This window comes from Megalops cyprinoides, chromosome 25 (assembly GCF_013368585.1).
Source record: "Megalops cyprinoides isolate fMegCyp1 chromosome 25, fMegCyp1.pri, whole genome shotgun sequence".
NCBI lineage: Eukaryota > Metazoa > Chordata > Actinopteri > Elopiformes > Megalopidae > Megalops > Megalops cyprinoides.
The window spans coordinates 5219495-5234148 of NC_050607.1; the positions used below are offsets into that span (position 1 = coordinate 5219495).

A 14654-nucleotide genomic window follows, 5' to 3' on the forward strand; every position below is an offset into this window, starting at 1 on the left:
AGCATGGCACTGTTTATTTCAACACTAGACAATGATGGATTGGCTCATGTTCAGATGTGGTCTATCCCTTTCTGTATGCACCTTTGTTCATATGACCTTATATGCATGTTTATACCTTTGCTTTGTAAGTCACTTGCACTACAAGAGCGTCTGCTGAGTGACTAAATGTAATATAGCCCCCCTTTCTCCGTACACACACACAGATACGGTGACACACACACACACACACACACACATGTGTATGATACAAACACTTCTTCAGGCCCAGGGGGTGACAAGCTCCAATCCCCCCCCCCCCCCCCCCCCCCCCACGTAGCAGAATAAAGCAGTGTTCTGCAGTGGGTTTCTGGATACAGAGACAGGGTGATTTGTAGGGTCGGACACGGGCCAGCTTTCACTGGGAGTCTACTGGGGCGTAGAATTCACAGGGCACCAGGGCCGTCTCCACTCATTCAGCTGTCAGAGGGGATTAGCATCAACCCCAGAGCTCTCCTTACCCCCCAACATCACAGCCAGGCTGGGCAGGAGGGGCGGCCCTTAGGGGAGGGCCAAAGCAGAGCCGCAGGTCCACAAAGACAGACAGCTGTCTTAAGCTGCAAACTTCAGCCGACACAGTCCATTCACACAGTGATTCAGCAGCCAGTGAATGCAAGTGTAGGAAACCACAGATAATATAAAAAGATATGGGTTATAATGGTGACTTCTGCTGTAAAATACAATGTGGTTTTAGAGTATATGCAGCGATATAGACCTAAATTGCATAAATGTGAACACTGAATCTCAAATACATTTTGTGTGTTGGACAAATCACTATGTAATCAGCGTTATACTGTACTGTCTGTGACAAATGGCAAATGTCTATGTGTTGCTGATGTGGAAAATGGAAATTATTAGGTGTATCAACAATACTGTGGCGGCAGTGACCACTGTGGTTAAATGACCTGTGATGGTACTGACTTTCAGTTCATCCACTCAGCTGGAACCCCCCCCCCCCGCCTGCATGCACACACACACACACACACACACTTGCTGTGAGGTGCAAAGCAGGATCAATGACAAGGTCAATCCATGGCACATGGCCACCCATTGAAAGCAGGAAAGCAGGGACAGTTACTAAGGTGGTTAGTGTGGTTAGTGTCAGCTTGTTCTGACCTTTATTGTAGAAGCCAGCACAAGGAGATCAGCAGACGGCATAATTATGATGGGGACTTTTTACTTTTATGACTTGGACTGCTTATGATCAGCAGATTGGGGGAACCATTATAAGAACTTATTAGGAGATGCAACTTAATTTATCCCACCAGGAGCTATTTAGATGAGATAAAAAAATTGTATCCCATCATGTTTATGGAAAACCCAGAATAAAAGATGACAAAGGAATGAAGCTGTTCCCCCTCAAATCTCCCTCTAAATGTAAGTGGACCTTTTCCCCTGGGGTTAGTCACACCCTGGCATGATGAGTTCTGGGGAGGTGAAAAAATCTTGAAAGCTATCCCCTCTAATTAAAATAACCATCTAGATAACATGGCTGCCCGTACCTCTTACACGTGAAAGGCTGTTTTTTCTCTTTTTTACATATATGTCTTGTTCCTTTTGGTTGAATGAGTTCTTGCAGTCCTCACTTTTAAAATCCCTTCCCAAAATCGCATCACAGCAAGGAGACATTTTTGAAGACGTTGTGGCAATGTTGCGGTGACGCTGCGATTCTGCCCCCAGAACGAGATCGAGCTGCTGAAGGCCGAGAACGACAGGCTGAAGTCCACTGGGAACACTGCCCCTGCCTCCGCCCCCGTCAAGATGACACGCCCACCCTCTGAGACCTCCAGCACCTCCTCGTCCTCCTCCCGCCAGTCGCTGGGGCTGTCACTCAACAACCTCAACATCACCGACACCATCATGTCAGGTAGGGGCATCTCCGATCACTCTGCACCCCTCCCAGTTACAGCTACAGGGCAGGGCATCCTCTCTGCAGTCTGTGGGAATGTTTGCGAATGAGACTTAGTCATGTCAGGATGTTGCCTGTTGCATGATAATGCACCATCCACTAAATTTGCTGTATGGTATACCATTAAGAAGTCAAATACAGAGTTGATGATACTGAATTGGACCTTTTACAGATCACATCTTACGTATTGGACTAATTATGTGTTCTCTAAGGTGGGTTCCTTCAGGTGTCCACTACCACACACACAGACAGTGGGCGAAATTAAAATGACACCCATCTGGTGGATGTAAAGACAGACTTTGAGCATTTAATTGAGATTGAAAAAGACGGCCCACAAGCTTGTTGAAAGGCACACGCCCGCATGCACTTAACCTTGAGTGCATTGTAGCGCGTAGAGTGCGTTCGTCTCTACGCGCGGCCCCCTAATTAAAGCAGAAAGCGCTACGCTCTCAGAGGAGCGTGCTGTTTAATTGACGGAGAGACGCTGTCAGCGCAGAAGCGTGTGGGGAAGGGGTGGAGGAACACGGGCGCCCTTATCACCCCGGTGCAGAGCCTGTGTCCCGGCATGCCATCAGAGCAGAGAGCGCCACACACCTCATCTCGCTTTCGGGGAATGAGTTAGTGCACTTTAAATAATCCCTCCAGGAGCACATCAAATTACCGTGTGTCACCCGTTGGCATAATTTAAAGTTTCAGGCGTTTCACGGTCTGACAATTTCTAATGTCAAAATAAGCAACAGAACTGAAAGAAGGCGCTCCCCCTATATTAAATTAGAGGGAGTCTATACACAGCGTACTGTATGTGAGTTGTGCATCCAATCTTTCTTACCTGTTTTGTTGTCGTATATGAGGTCATCTACAGCATTTCCCTAATGAGGGATCGAGGCAAGGGTAGAAGGTAGTCTGCACAGTGAATTTGGTCTTACGAAGCACCTGAAAGATGCCTTTGTCTCTGCAGATATCCTCCTGGATGACGGGTATGAAGGCAATCTAAGGAAAGAGGGTCGGAGTGTGAGAATTGTGGTCACAATCGGTGATGGATCCAATAAGACCAAGGTGACAAAACAGAATACACTACCAGTGAAGACAATTGCCTACTTTACAAATACTTATTTTGAGCCTTTGGGCTTTGAAGAATGTAATACAACTGTATGCTTTATCTGATGTCCTGTGTGAGTAATTACTGTGAAATAACATACCACTAACAGAGTGATTTACACAGAGGTAAATCCCTGTGTCTGTAATATGCGTATAATCTGTGAACCCCTTGGTATAACCAGGGTACGAAATTCCAGGAGTATCTCATTGGATCCATTGGTGTGAGTGGGAAGACTAAGTGGGATGTGTTAGATGGTGTCATCCGACGCTTGTTCAAGGTAAACACACCTGATTTTTTCCCTCATGAATATTAACCTGTAATATAGACCCCAATGTAAATATCCCACAGAGACACAATGGGTCATGTGATCACATGTCACATGATCTGCATTGGGCAGCTCCAAATGACATCAGTGTTCTAACATCTGAGACCACAGGCACTGGATTTTATGAATGCATTGTTATGAAGCTGATGGTGACCTGTGCTGATGCCACTCTTCTAACTGACCTCACTCTGTGTGTGACCCAATACGTGCTGTGGAACAGGAGTATGTATTCCGGGTGGACCCGCTGACCAGCCTGGGGCTGAACTCAGACAGCATCGTCAGCTACAGGATGGGTGATGTGGTGCGAGCTCACGCCTCCGAGGTACCCGAGCTGCTGCCCTGCGGGTACCTGGTGGGAGACAACAACGTCATCACCGTCAGCCTCAAAGGTAGGCCTGTCCCAGCCCCTCCCATCCTCTCATCCTGATATCCCACAATGCACTGCGCTGGAGAAAGATTGCAGCCACATCTACATTCAGTCACTCAGCAGACACTGTCATCCAGAGTGACTGACAAAGCAAAGGTACAAAGGTGCATATGTCACATGAACGACAGTGCACACGGAAAACGACAGATTATATCTGAACATGTCTCAATCCATCACACAGTGCTGTAATAACCAATAACCATATGGAATACAGAAGTGCCACAATGCAAAGACATTCAGCAAGTGTAATGCCACCAAACCGTAACATAAAAGAAAGGGAAAGACTAAGTGTTATTATTAGGTAGGGGAGCCAAGATGCAGTCTGAAGAGGTGGGCCTTCCTTCTGTGTTGGCGGATGGCCAGTGATTCCTCTGTCGTGACCCTTCCAGAAAGCTCGCTAGCAAAAACGAGAAAAACTGTCACAGTTTCATCTGAACTAGCTAAAGGAGCTGGAACGTTTGCCAGACACCGTATCATTAAACACGTTTGTGTAGCCATTTGTTCTGTTATTAGAGGGTCTTTTGGCTCCTTCCACACTCTGTCACAAGCTGAGTTTGAGACATTGAACACGAGATCGCAACTTCAGTGAATTATACAGGCAGGATCGGTGAACTGTATTACTTCCAGACGCTAATTAACCATACCTCAGCATAGCTGGTAGGTGTGATGGATCACATCAGGTGATGGTTTCTCCTGTCCCTGTGAAATTAACTGACATTTAACTGCCGGTTCCTCAGCCCCAATGGCTAGTAGCTGTCTGCAGGCAACTAAAGCCTCTTGACCTTATACCCAGGGTATGTACTGATATAGCAACACCTTCAGGGTATTCAGTTATTGATGAATATACAGTCATAGCTATACATGATATATAATGTTAGGGCTGTCCTGTATTTGTCTCATATGCTCATTCTGTATGTACGCCTGTTGAACTTTGACCCAGGTTACATACTAATGTGGCTACACCCTCAGGGTAAGCCTGGGGATCTTGCCACACAAGGCTTTTATCTTCCTATTCTAGTAAACCAGCTTGTCCCTCTGCCTCTGGCATGTAGTTATTAATGAGTGTAATAATACCTTTACCTCTTTACCTCATATTTTAGTGATGGTTACATTTATTTTTGTCTGGTGTGTATCAGAGCTCAGTCATTCCTCTGCTTGTCTGACGCCAGCCCCTGTCCCCCCTCCTCTCCCAGGTGTGAAAGAGAACAGCATCGACGGGCTGGTGTTCGACACGCTGATCCCCAAAACCATCATCCAGCGCTACCTGAACCTGCTGATGGAGCACCGCCGGATCATCCTGTCCGGGCCCAGCGGCACCGGCAAGTCCTTCCTGGCCAGCAAGCTGGCCGAGTACATTATTGCCAAGTCCGGCAGGGAGGTCACCGAGGGCAGCGTGGCCAGCTTCAATGTGGACCACAAGTCCAGCAAGGTAGAGACTTAACAACTCTGTATCTGCTTTAGCAGGACTCTGGCCCTCTATCAGTGAAATTTACACTCACGTGCTTTTATGTGTAAGATCATACATCTTTCATATGCCTCCCAGTCATGAGGAGATAATGACAAAAGCCCAGGATGGAAAAGAGACATGTCTGACCTGTAGGGCTCAGCCTGTGCCTGTGTGTGTAGACTGAGGTGCTTAGCAGCCCTGAAATGTTGTTCCCTTAAATAAGTGAAACAGAGAGAAGTGTTGACTGTAATTTCTTCATACTCATGGTAGACTGTGTTACATGTGTGCACTCGTTTATGTGTGTGTGTGTGTGTGCAGCACCATAAGACCTGTTTCAGAAGAGAACTTTTTTATAGATTGTGGTTGTAAATACTAGAAATGGACATAGATATCTCAGTTCTTCCATAATGTATATAGAACTCCTGCTGTGTGTGTGTTCATGTGCAATTGCGCAGTATTGCTCCGTTTACCAAGGTAAAGTGTTTTGTGTGATTGTGTGTGCAGGACCTGCGGCAGTATTTGTCCAGCCTGGCAGAGCAGTGCAGCTCAGAGGAGACTGATACGGAGCTCCCCCTAGTGGTTATCCTGGACAACCTCCACCACATCGGCTCTCTCAGCGACATCTTCAACGGGTTTCTCAACTGCAAATATCACAAATGGTGAGCATGACCATGCTGTGAACACCACAAAACAGGATAAATGCTGCTGATAAATGAATTAATAATAATAATAATAATAATAATAATGATACTAATAAGTAATAGTAATAATAATGAACAGTGCCATCAGATTTGGAAAGCATATACTTCCACTGTGGTAATGTTATACGCGCTATTTCACAGGCAGTGATTTAACAGCACATCTATCTTCCTGGATAAATTCAGTACAATTTGCTGCGTGCAGAGTTCACTGAATCCCATTCGAGCAATTTCTCAAATTTCCATTTGAGATCCTTTAAGCAGCTCTGTGTTCATTGTAGTGTAAGCCTTGGAACAGAGTATGAATATTGTCATATGAAAGGAGAGGCAAATGGCTCTGCCCTCCTCTGTGATTGTGTTGCCCTCAGTTTAATTGCCTTGCCCTTGATGTCCTGTATTTCCCCTTCTTTAGCCCTTATGTCATCGGAACCATGAACCAGGGTGTGTCGTCCTCACCCAATCTGGAGCTTCACCACAATTTCAGGTGTGTGCCTCATCGTGGCTCTTTTGTATTATTATCACTGTTATTTTTAATCCAGTTTTCTGAGCCCTCCTGTTGTTTTGTTTGCACCCCTCAAACAGACAAGCTCAGAAATTCATCCAGAATTTGCCATCACCTCCAGCGTTATGGGGGCATATTAAGGATTTTGTTTGTCACGTCTGTGCTGCAGCTTTGATGTTTGTGAATAAAGCTGTTTCCTGTGCGGTTATGACAGCCAGGTCCAACACCTTGCTTTTTTACCTTATTTTTCTCACAGATAAGGTTTATATCATTTCAATTTACATAAGAATGTGGCCCGCAAACTGTCTCTCCTGCATTGATTGCACAGTGTGTGTTGTTGAATGCCTCAGTCTACAAGAACGTAATTACAGATACCTAGTCCCTGCTTCAGAATGATTCAAGGTGAACTTATTTTTCATTTGTATTGCCTTGAGTACGTTACAGAAAATGTCAGCAAGCTTTTGTTTGAAACTGTGAGGCTTAGGTTTTGGCATTCGTGGATGCTTCTAAACCAGCTCAATTTCCAATTCAAAAAACTGCACATCTTACTGCATGTGATATTATATCTATATACAATATTTGATCTACACTTTATATGTATTTGTTTACGAGTTCTTTGTTTCTCCTTTTTCTCAAGATTATATGGGCTCCATAAATACTATTTAGAGCATCTCCTTGGTTGTTAAATTCTTTTTTAAGTTTTAAAATGAGGAATCTCATTCTTAGGTGGACCTCTTCTCCAAGCTGGTTATGCGTTGCGTGTGTATGTTTGCTTAACATCAGCATGGCGTCTCTCTGTGTCCCTCACCTGCAGGTGGGTGCTGTGCGCCAACCACACGGAGCCCGTGAAGGGCTTCTTGGGGCGCTACCTGCGCAGGAAGCTGATCGAGACAGAGATCGACAAGAACATGCGCAGCAACGACCTCATCAAGATCATCGACTGGATCCCCAAGACCTGGCAGCACCTCAACAGCTTCCTGGAGGCCCACAGCTCCTCCGACGTCACCATCGGTCAGTGTCACATGACCGCTGCGGTCACAGCTGCTTGCCAGACGTTGCCACCCTTGAGACACTGCAGTGTTTGCATTGGACTTCATGCTTTTATCCTGCTATATGAAGTTTTGAATGAGCGATTTAAGAACTTTGAGCACCTTCAGTTGTTGTATCTGTGGTATTTCAATGCCTGACTTTGTCTCTCCCCAGGCCCCCGGCTCTTCCTGTCCTGTCCCATGGATGCGGATGGCTCTCGCGTGTGGTTCACTGACCTGTGGAACTACTCCCTGGTACCCTACCTGCTGGAGGCAGTGAGGGAGGGGCTCCAGGTAGGCGGAGCTTTCCTGGCAGCAAATGTTTACATGTGCTTATCTGTGATTGTCCCGGATGTGTCACATGGGGCAACTAGACCAGTCAGGGACAAGTGTGCATTGCAGACCTAGAGACACTAACATTTTTTATAACCGTGTTAGGAAAAAAATGTCTGTGCAATTCGAGCTCTGTTTGATGTGCAGCTGGATACTGCAGTAGCGCAAAAGCCATGACATTGAGCCATGTCATTGTGATGTCACTAAAAGTGGGTTCCACACTAAGCTCATTTGTCAGTTTCTTTTTTTTTTTGTCTCAGTTGTATGGTAAGAGGGCTGTGTGGGAGGACCCCTCCAAGTGGGTGATTGACACTTACCCCTGGAGCTCCGCCTCTTCCCAGCATGACTGGCAGTCCTTGCTTCAGCTGAGGCCGGAGGACGTGGGTTACGATGGGTGCAGCGGGGCCAAAGAGGGGGCGGCCTCCAAACAGGTCTCCCAGAGCGACACAGAGGGAGACCCACTGGTGAGATTTGCAGAAGAGTTCAGTTCGGTTTAGTCCAGCTGGTGTTGCTGTCAGTGACAAAAAGCAATGCGTTTAAAATGAAAGCTCAATTAATCTCCGGTCACTATGAATGATGTTTTCAAAGCACTTCGGTTGTGAAAGTAAATGGACATACTTGACAGTGGTAGACCTTGGCAGTCAAGTAAAAAAGAAAATAAAAGCCATTTAGCTCTATGCAAGAATCTCAGCGGTTAGTTATTTGGATGGCTGGACATTAATTCCACTCCATCAGAGATAACTGCCAGAGTGATTTTAGGGAGAAAGAAATAGGCTTTCTCTGCAGACTCACTAATCCCCACACAGAACTGTATAATCAGAGAGTCTTTACTGTAACTCTCAGCCACATCACGTTTCAGTCTCCCTGGACCCACCAAGGTCACTGAGGGAAAAATTAAGATGGTTTTTTGGGGGAGCCACACCAAGCTGAGCACTGTAAGCAGTGCAGTGAGGGACATCGCAAGGCTTTGCTTTGCGGTTTGTATTCCACATTGAGAGAAGGGGATTTACCTTCAAGATTAGCAAACTGGGCTCTGCTATTTGTTAGCTTTCTTAGAGTTTGGATTGTTGATTTAGACTTCTTTCAGTGCCCCGCCAGTAATCAGAGTGTAAAAATCCAATGCTTCGGTCTTTTCTCCGCTAGATGAACATGCTGATGAGGCTGCAGGAGGCCGCCAACTATTCCAGCGCTCAGAGCTGTGACAGTGACAGCGCCAGTCACCATGACGACCTGCTCGACACATCACTGGAGTCCACCCTGTAGAGGAGGCTCAGGGCAGCCTGGGGTAAAGGCGTTTCCATGGGAAACGGAGCCAAGCGCTTTTTTGGCGGGAAAACAGAACCCCTCGCCCCTTCGCACGTCCGGGCCCTGAAATGAGGCAGGTCACAGAGTGCTGTGGGTATGGAGTCACTTCCTGTTCAGGGGTTAAAATAAAAAAAAAAAAGAGAAAAGAAAAAAGTTGTGTAGAAAAGTTCAAGTTGATCTGATTCTGGTGCGTTTCCATGTGTACGGAGGCGAGAGACAGGCCTCCATTTCTCAACTGGAAGTGGTGTCCCTCATTGGGCGCCAAAATGCAGGCTGCACACACGGTGAAAAGAAACTATAGAAATATATTAAGGTGAAACTGGAATTTTGATTTCGTTTATTATTATTATTTTGTGTTAAGTTTGTAATTACGGCAGACGTTTACAGGGCATATTCACGTTTTGTTTACTGAGGTGCTGCAGAGATGGCGAGTGCCAGTCTAAATTGGCCCTGACCTCAGTTGAGCCACGCGGTTCTAGTCATGTGACTAAGCCAGTCTCTGGTTTACAAAATGGCGCCCGCTCCAAGATCCATGCAACCTGTTCACAAACAAGCACAAAGCGCATTGTGCCACATCCAGGCAACCACTACTGTGAAACACTGGACAAGTGCCAATCGTAACTTGTGATTACTGCCAAGTGCACAGTGACATAGACATCCACCTTTGCTGCATAGTTTACTAAAACACATTCTTCATTTTGTTCTATTTTCCTAGTTCTTTTTTTTTTTTCAAGCTCACACACCTGTCAGTCACCCCTTTCCTTATGGATAAATAGCACTATACCAACAGAAAGCTGCTAAGTGCTGTAAATTTGAACTCACGGCTTCTAATCAAAGGACCTGATCAAGAAGGGAACAAATTTGACAATGGTGCTTTCTCACTGCCTTAAATTTGCGAACACGTTTCAAAGAACCAGGCTGGTTTAATTATTCCTAAGCATGGATCTCTGACCGTTCCTTATGGAAACACAGACAAGTACAGGACATGCACGCTATATGTACTGTTATTGTGTGTTCTCTCAGCACACGTTTTTTTTTGTAGTGGAAGTTAAAGAATGGCAAATGAGGAGAACTGCACTTCCTGTGGAGGACTTAGTCGGAGGCAAAACCTTCCCACAATCCCTGTCAGCCGCCACACCACTTATCTAGGTTAAATGTTATTTTTTTCTAATCTATGGTTTTTCTTAAAACTGTGGCTGTCAGAAACACATAGGGAAGATCTATAGAAAAGAAAATTGAAGGTATGGGTATGGGTAGTTTTTTTGTTGTTTTTTTTTTTTTTTGTTCACTGTTTTTACCCAGTTGACCTGGGATCAGCTGAACTGGCATGAGCACAAACCCAGTGAGCAGGTCATTTTGATTATATGATATTTACATGAAAAACAAAGTTTACTTTTGCAAACAGAACGAGGTGACGATGAAGATCGGCGCGGATGGAGACCGCTTAGAGTATTTTAGTTTTTTTTTTTTTCTTTTTCTTTAATGAAAAAAAAAAATATGCTGGTTGGTTTTGCACAGTTATTTGGGGTTGGGGAAATTGTAAATATGAAGTCTTGCACAGTGAATCAAAGATGCATTCTACCCTGTCAATGTTAACTTTATGCTTAACTTGCTGAGAATTATTGTACTTTGCAAACAAAAAAAGAAGAAGAACTGCAAACCAACGAGCTGTTAGAGACCGGTGTGCGTTGTCTTGTAATGATTGGTTGTTTTGCCTATGCAGGAGCTACACAATATATAGAAGCATGTAATTCTGATAACATTCATGCAAAAAGTCTGCTCAACCACGGTTCAGGGGAGCCAGACCTGGGGGTCAGTAGATCTGTTTTACAAATAATGTTGTGACAAGGAAGAAAATCAAGCCAAAAATAGTTAAAATCTTTTTTCTCTGGATGTTTTCCTTATGCAAAGTATAGATAAAAAAAATATTGAAATTGAAAACAGGAAAAAAATAAGTCTTTGGCATCATGGCATCTGTTGAATCTGCCCATTGTTCTATTGCGGCCATTTCTCTGTTATAGTCATATTCACTGGCAGTGTATTTAAGAGATTTCTTAACTGGCTACCAATTATGAATGATGTATTTCTGTTTCAGTTTATAGGTTTCTGTTACAAGGTGCTCTACTGGCCTGCTGACAGTTGATCACAAAAAGTGGGTGTAAAACACAAGCAACCGGTGCTAGCAGTCTTCTCAGCCAACCACAGATAAATTCCAACAGTAGTTTACAGCTTTGCAAAAAAAAAGATGCTAACAATGGTGTCAAAACCCTCAGGACAATCCTGCTTTCTGTGCTCGACTCTTTGGCCTTTGTGTCTCTTCCACATATTATTTTCCGCCCACACCTTACCCCAACCGCTCGCCCAGGATCTGTTTCTTTTTTTTTTTGCACAGATTGGCAGGAATTAGGATCAGGGCTGGGGTAGTTGATCCTGGATCAGTATGCCACTCATTTATTCACTCACAGTTCATCAACCAGAGGCAAGAATTACAACTTTAAACAGATCTATTGCAAACCTCACTGGCTCCCATGACCCAACATCATAGTACTCAGTTATGCCAGACCATTCTTTACCAAACCTGTGTAGGCCATCGTGGGTATGTCAACCAAGCAACATGTTCCAACTTTTTTGCAATTACATCTCAGTGAGTACATAGTTTACTACTTTGGAAAAAAAGAAAAAAAAAGTTTTTTTTTTTTTTTGGTGAAACATTTGTCTTTGAATGTTTTATATTTTGTACATTTGTATGTAACATATCATGTAAATAGACAGAGACAGTGATTTAAATCATCTGAAGAATTTTGTAGTCTTTGTAAAGCCCTAATAAATAGTATTTGGTGTCACCAGAGCAAACCGGACAATGGATCCAGCTGTCTTTTGCATTTGAGTTTTTGAGTTTTCAGTTTTTTTGGAATGCTTTGTAAGAGATGTTTGCTGACATCTAGTGGTGCAATGTTGTAAAAGCGCTACTAAAAATCCTCAACCCAGTCAGATCAAAGGACCATCTTCAGAGAAGCATGACGCCTGACAAATGTAAGTAAACAGCAGGTACTGCGAAATATTGGTGCACCACACACCTGCTGGTGTACACACACACACACACATTGGTGTATTAAAAACTCAACAAAACAGCTAACGTTTGACTAATATTCACATTTGCTCACAAATGTAATGTAAAACCAAAATATTCCTTTAACACTATGATATTTGCAACTTAACAAATGCTTCCCAATGCTGTATTAATCGTGGTTTCACTATGTAATCATGGTCGGATTTAAAGTTAGGCCTCTCCGGTTCTAAAGTACAGTTCTTAAGATTTGCATTTAGATTGATTTTAAAAAGCCAAACTGAGCGCGTGAGCTCGCGCACTCTCCTTCACATCTTTAATGCGACGCACCTGTTTTTCCTCAAGTCATCCTCAAACGAAAACGCCACAATTTCACCAGAGAGTTTTTAGTTTTTAGAGAAGTTTTAAAAAGTTTTATTAAATGTTTATCGGTCATAGTAAGGGTTCAGCTGTAAGAAGTGAAAGTGTGGAAGACAAATTATAAGAAATTTAAAGAAATGTTTTTACACAGGAAAAAATGTACGTGCTGAACGTCTTTGCCACGCGCTGTTGCAGTAGACTCTACCTGTGCCGTTATCGCTCGGTTTTAAAATATTTAAATAGCGTTCTGGTAATAAATGTAGGCAGTGTCTAGCTGTGTTTTGGACAAATAAATTTTTTACGAGGAAAACCATCACTTTTAACGACCAAAACGTGGCAGTCCTCATGATGCAGGTAAGTCGTCATTTCTACCTAAAAAGTCACTTCTGCGTAGGTTTCTGGGCAGGGGCCGCTTGGCAAGACTATGCGGTAGCCATATAAATACGCTAACTACTTGTTTATTTGAATTCCTTCTTATTTACACGGCAAAATACCTTAATTTGGCTTTTGTGTGTGTTTAACTATATATATATAAACTGTAAATCAAACAGATATCATATACCATGCCCATTCTAAAAGTGTGGCATACATATAAATATGTCCACATGAGTCCATGAGCTAGTCCGCACTAGCTCATGGAATGATGTAGACTGTAGGCCTACTCCATTTCTACCAATCTTATATAAACCTTCGAGCTGGTGTTCTGTCGTCCGTTACTGGATCAGGTACATGTCTGAATTTTAAAATGACAGTTTAAAGTAAAGTTGACCACATAGAGTCTATTTATGTGTTAATTGGTGTTAATTGGACAGTCGTTCAGATTTAATTAATTACTATTACAGCGAGGCCTAAAAACACGGTTGAAAAAATAACAGGACACTTGTCATTAATTTTAAGTCAGTCTGTAAACCTCACTCTAAAAGTGCAGGATGGATTTTTACTCCAGTAGACAAGCGAAGGCTCGGGGAGCTAGCTGTCAGTCAGTCATCTCTGAAAAGATGGGGAAACATCGGCATAGTCGGTCCATTGAGGCTTCTTTGTTAACAGTTACGTTCAGTACAAGGATGCTGTACTACTCCCAATGATGGCGCATTTCTCTTCAAAGATATGCATCCTGTGTGACATTAACTGACAGCGAAAGGGAGCTTGCGGTGGGATCCGCCTCTTAAATCATACCCATGTACATTGTAGTTGGTGTAATTTTCAAAGGACAGTCGAGGAATGGTATGGTGTTTCTCTTCTTCAGCTACTAATAAATGCACATGGCTGCGATAAAAATCCTTTTTAGTAGTCATGGCAACAGGACATAATGCAGAAATGGATCTGCCAAATAATAATAGAGTGCATCCATAAAACAGCTGTACACCCCTCCATTAATTTATCAAACCGCATATCTTGGAGTCATGAGACAAAGCTAATGAAATATTGTTTGATGAATGAGTAAATGGTCATGAAAAGATACAGAGAAAAATCCTGGGTTTGGAGCAAATTATTATTGCATTGTGTTGCAGGATTGTCTCCCTGAAAGATGTACCAATTAGAGTCATAAACATCAATCTATAATAACCATAAAAGGAGATGAGTATGTAATATACTTTATTTGTGCATTTTGCTGATTGACCAAAGGAATTGATTCAAAGGGCAGAGGCAGGAGTGGCAATTCCCCCACCCTACAGCTTTTCCATGATCCACCAGAAGATGGCAGTATTGCCTTTTTCAACAAGTACATTCTGAAAGCAATGGGTGCAAGTTTCATTTCATAATCATAGGTATTTACAGCTGTAAAAATAGTTGAGCCTTTGTTTAGTTCTAACAAGATTACCATTTAGAAGCTGACAATATGCAGATCATGTATGTGAATAGTGAAAGAAAATATATACCAGAAAATGACTGCAGCACATTACAAACAGTCTCCTTGAAAGGAAAAAATGGAGCTGAACTGTGACTTTTGAGAAAGTACTGATTAGACTGGAGAGGGTTTATTTTGTGGCATATTTAGTTCTGACTTTGAATTCCTAAAACAGTAAACGCAACACTCCAGAGCGAATGGATGACCTGATGTTATTAGATATAGTTTGCTTACATGCCAGTACGGTTGCGACAATTTTGGACTCGCAG

At 43.4% G+C, this 14654-nt stretch overlaps 1 protein-coding gene across 1 annotated transcript in view; it reads left to right on the plus strand.

The window, feature by feature from the left end:
• The window catches only part of nav3 (neuron navigator 3), a 119073-nt gene extending 107349 nt beyond the window's left edge, over positions 1–11724 (plus strand). The window contains exons 28-38 of the mRNA XM_036519792.1: positions 1717–1903; positions 2904–3001; positions 3226–3321; positions 3590–3758; positions 4990–5225; positions 5748–5902; positions 6354–6425; positions 7258–7454; positions 7647–7765; positions 8065–8268; positions 8948–11724. Of these exons, the coding sequence (XP_036375685.1) occupies positions 1717–1903; positions 2904–3001; positions 3226–3321; positions 3590–3758; positions 4990–5225; positions 5748–5902; positions 6354–6425; positions 7258–7454; positions 7647–7765; positions 8065–8268; positions 8948–9067 (1653 nt within the window). The 3' untranslated portion in view covers positions 9068–11724. The remainder of the gene's footprint in view (positions 1–1716; positions 1904–2903; positions 3002–3225; positions 3322–3589; positions 3759–4989; positions 5226–5747; positions 5903–6353; positions 6426–7257; positions 7455–7646; positions 7766–8064; positions 8269–8947) is intronic.
• The last annotated feature ends 2930 nt before the right edge of the window (positions 11725–14654 follow it).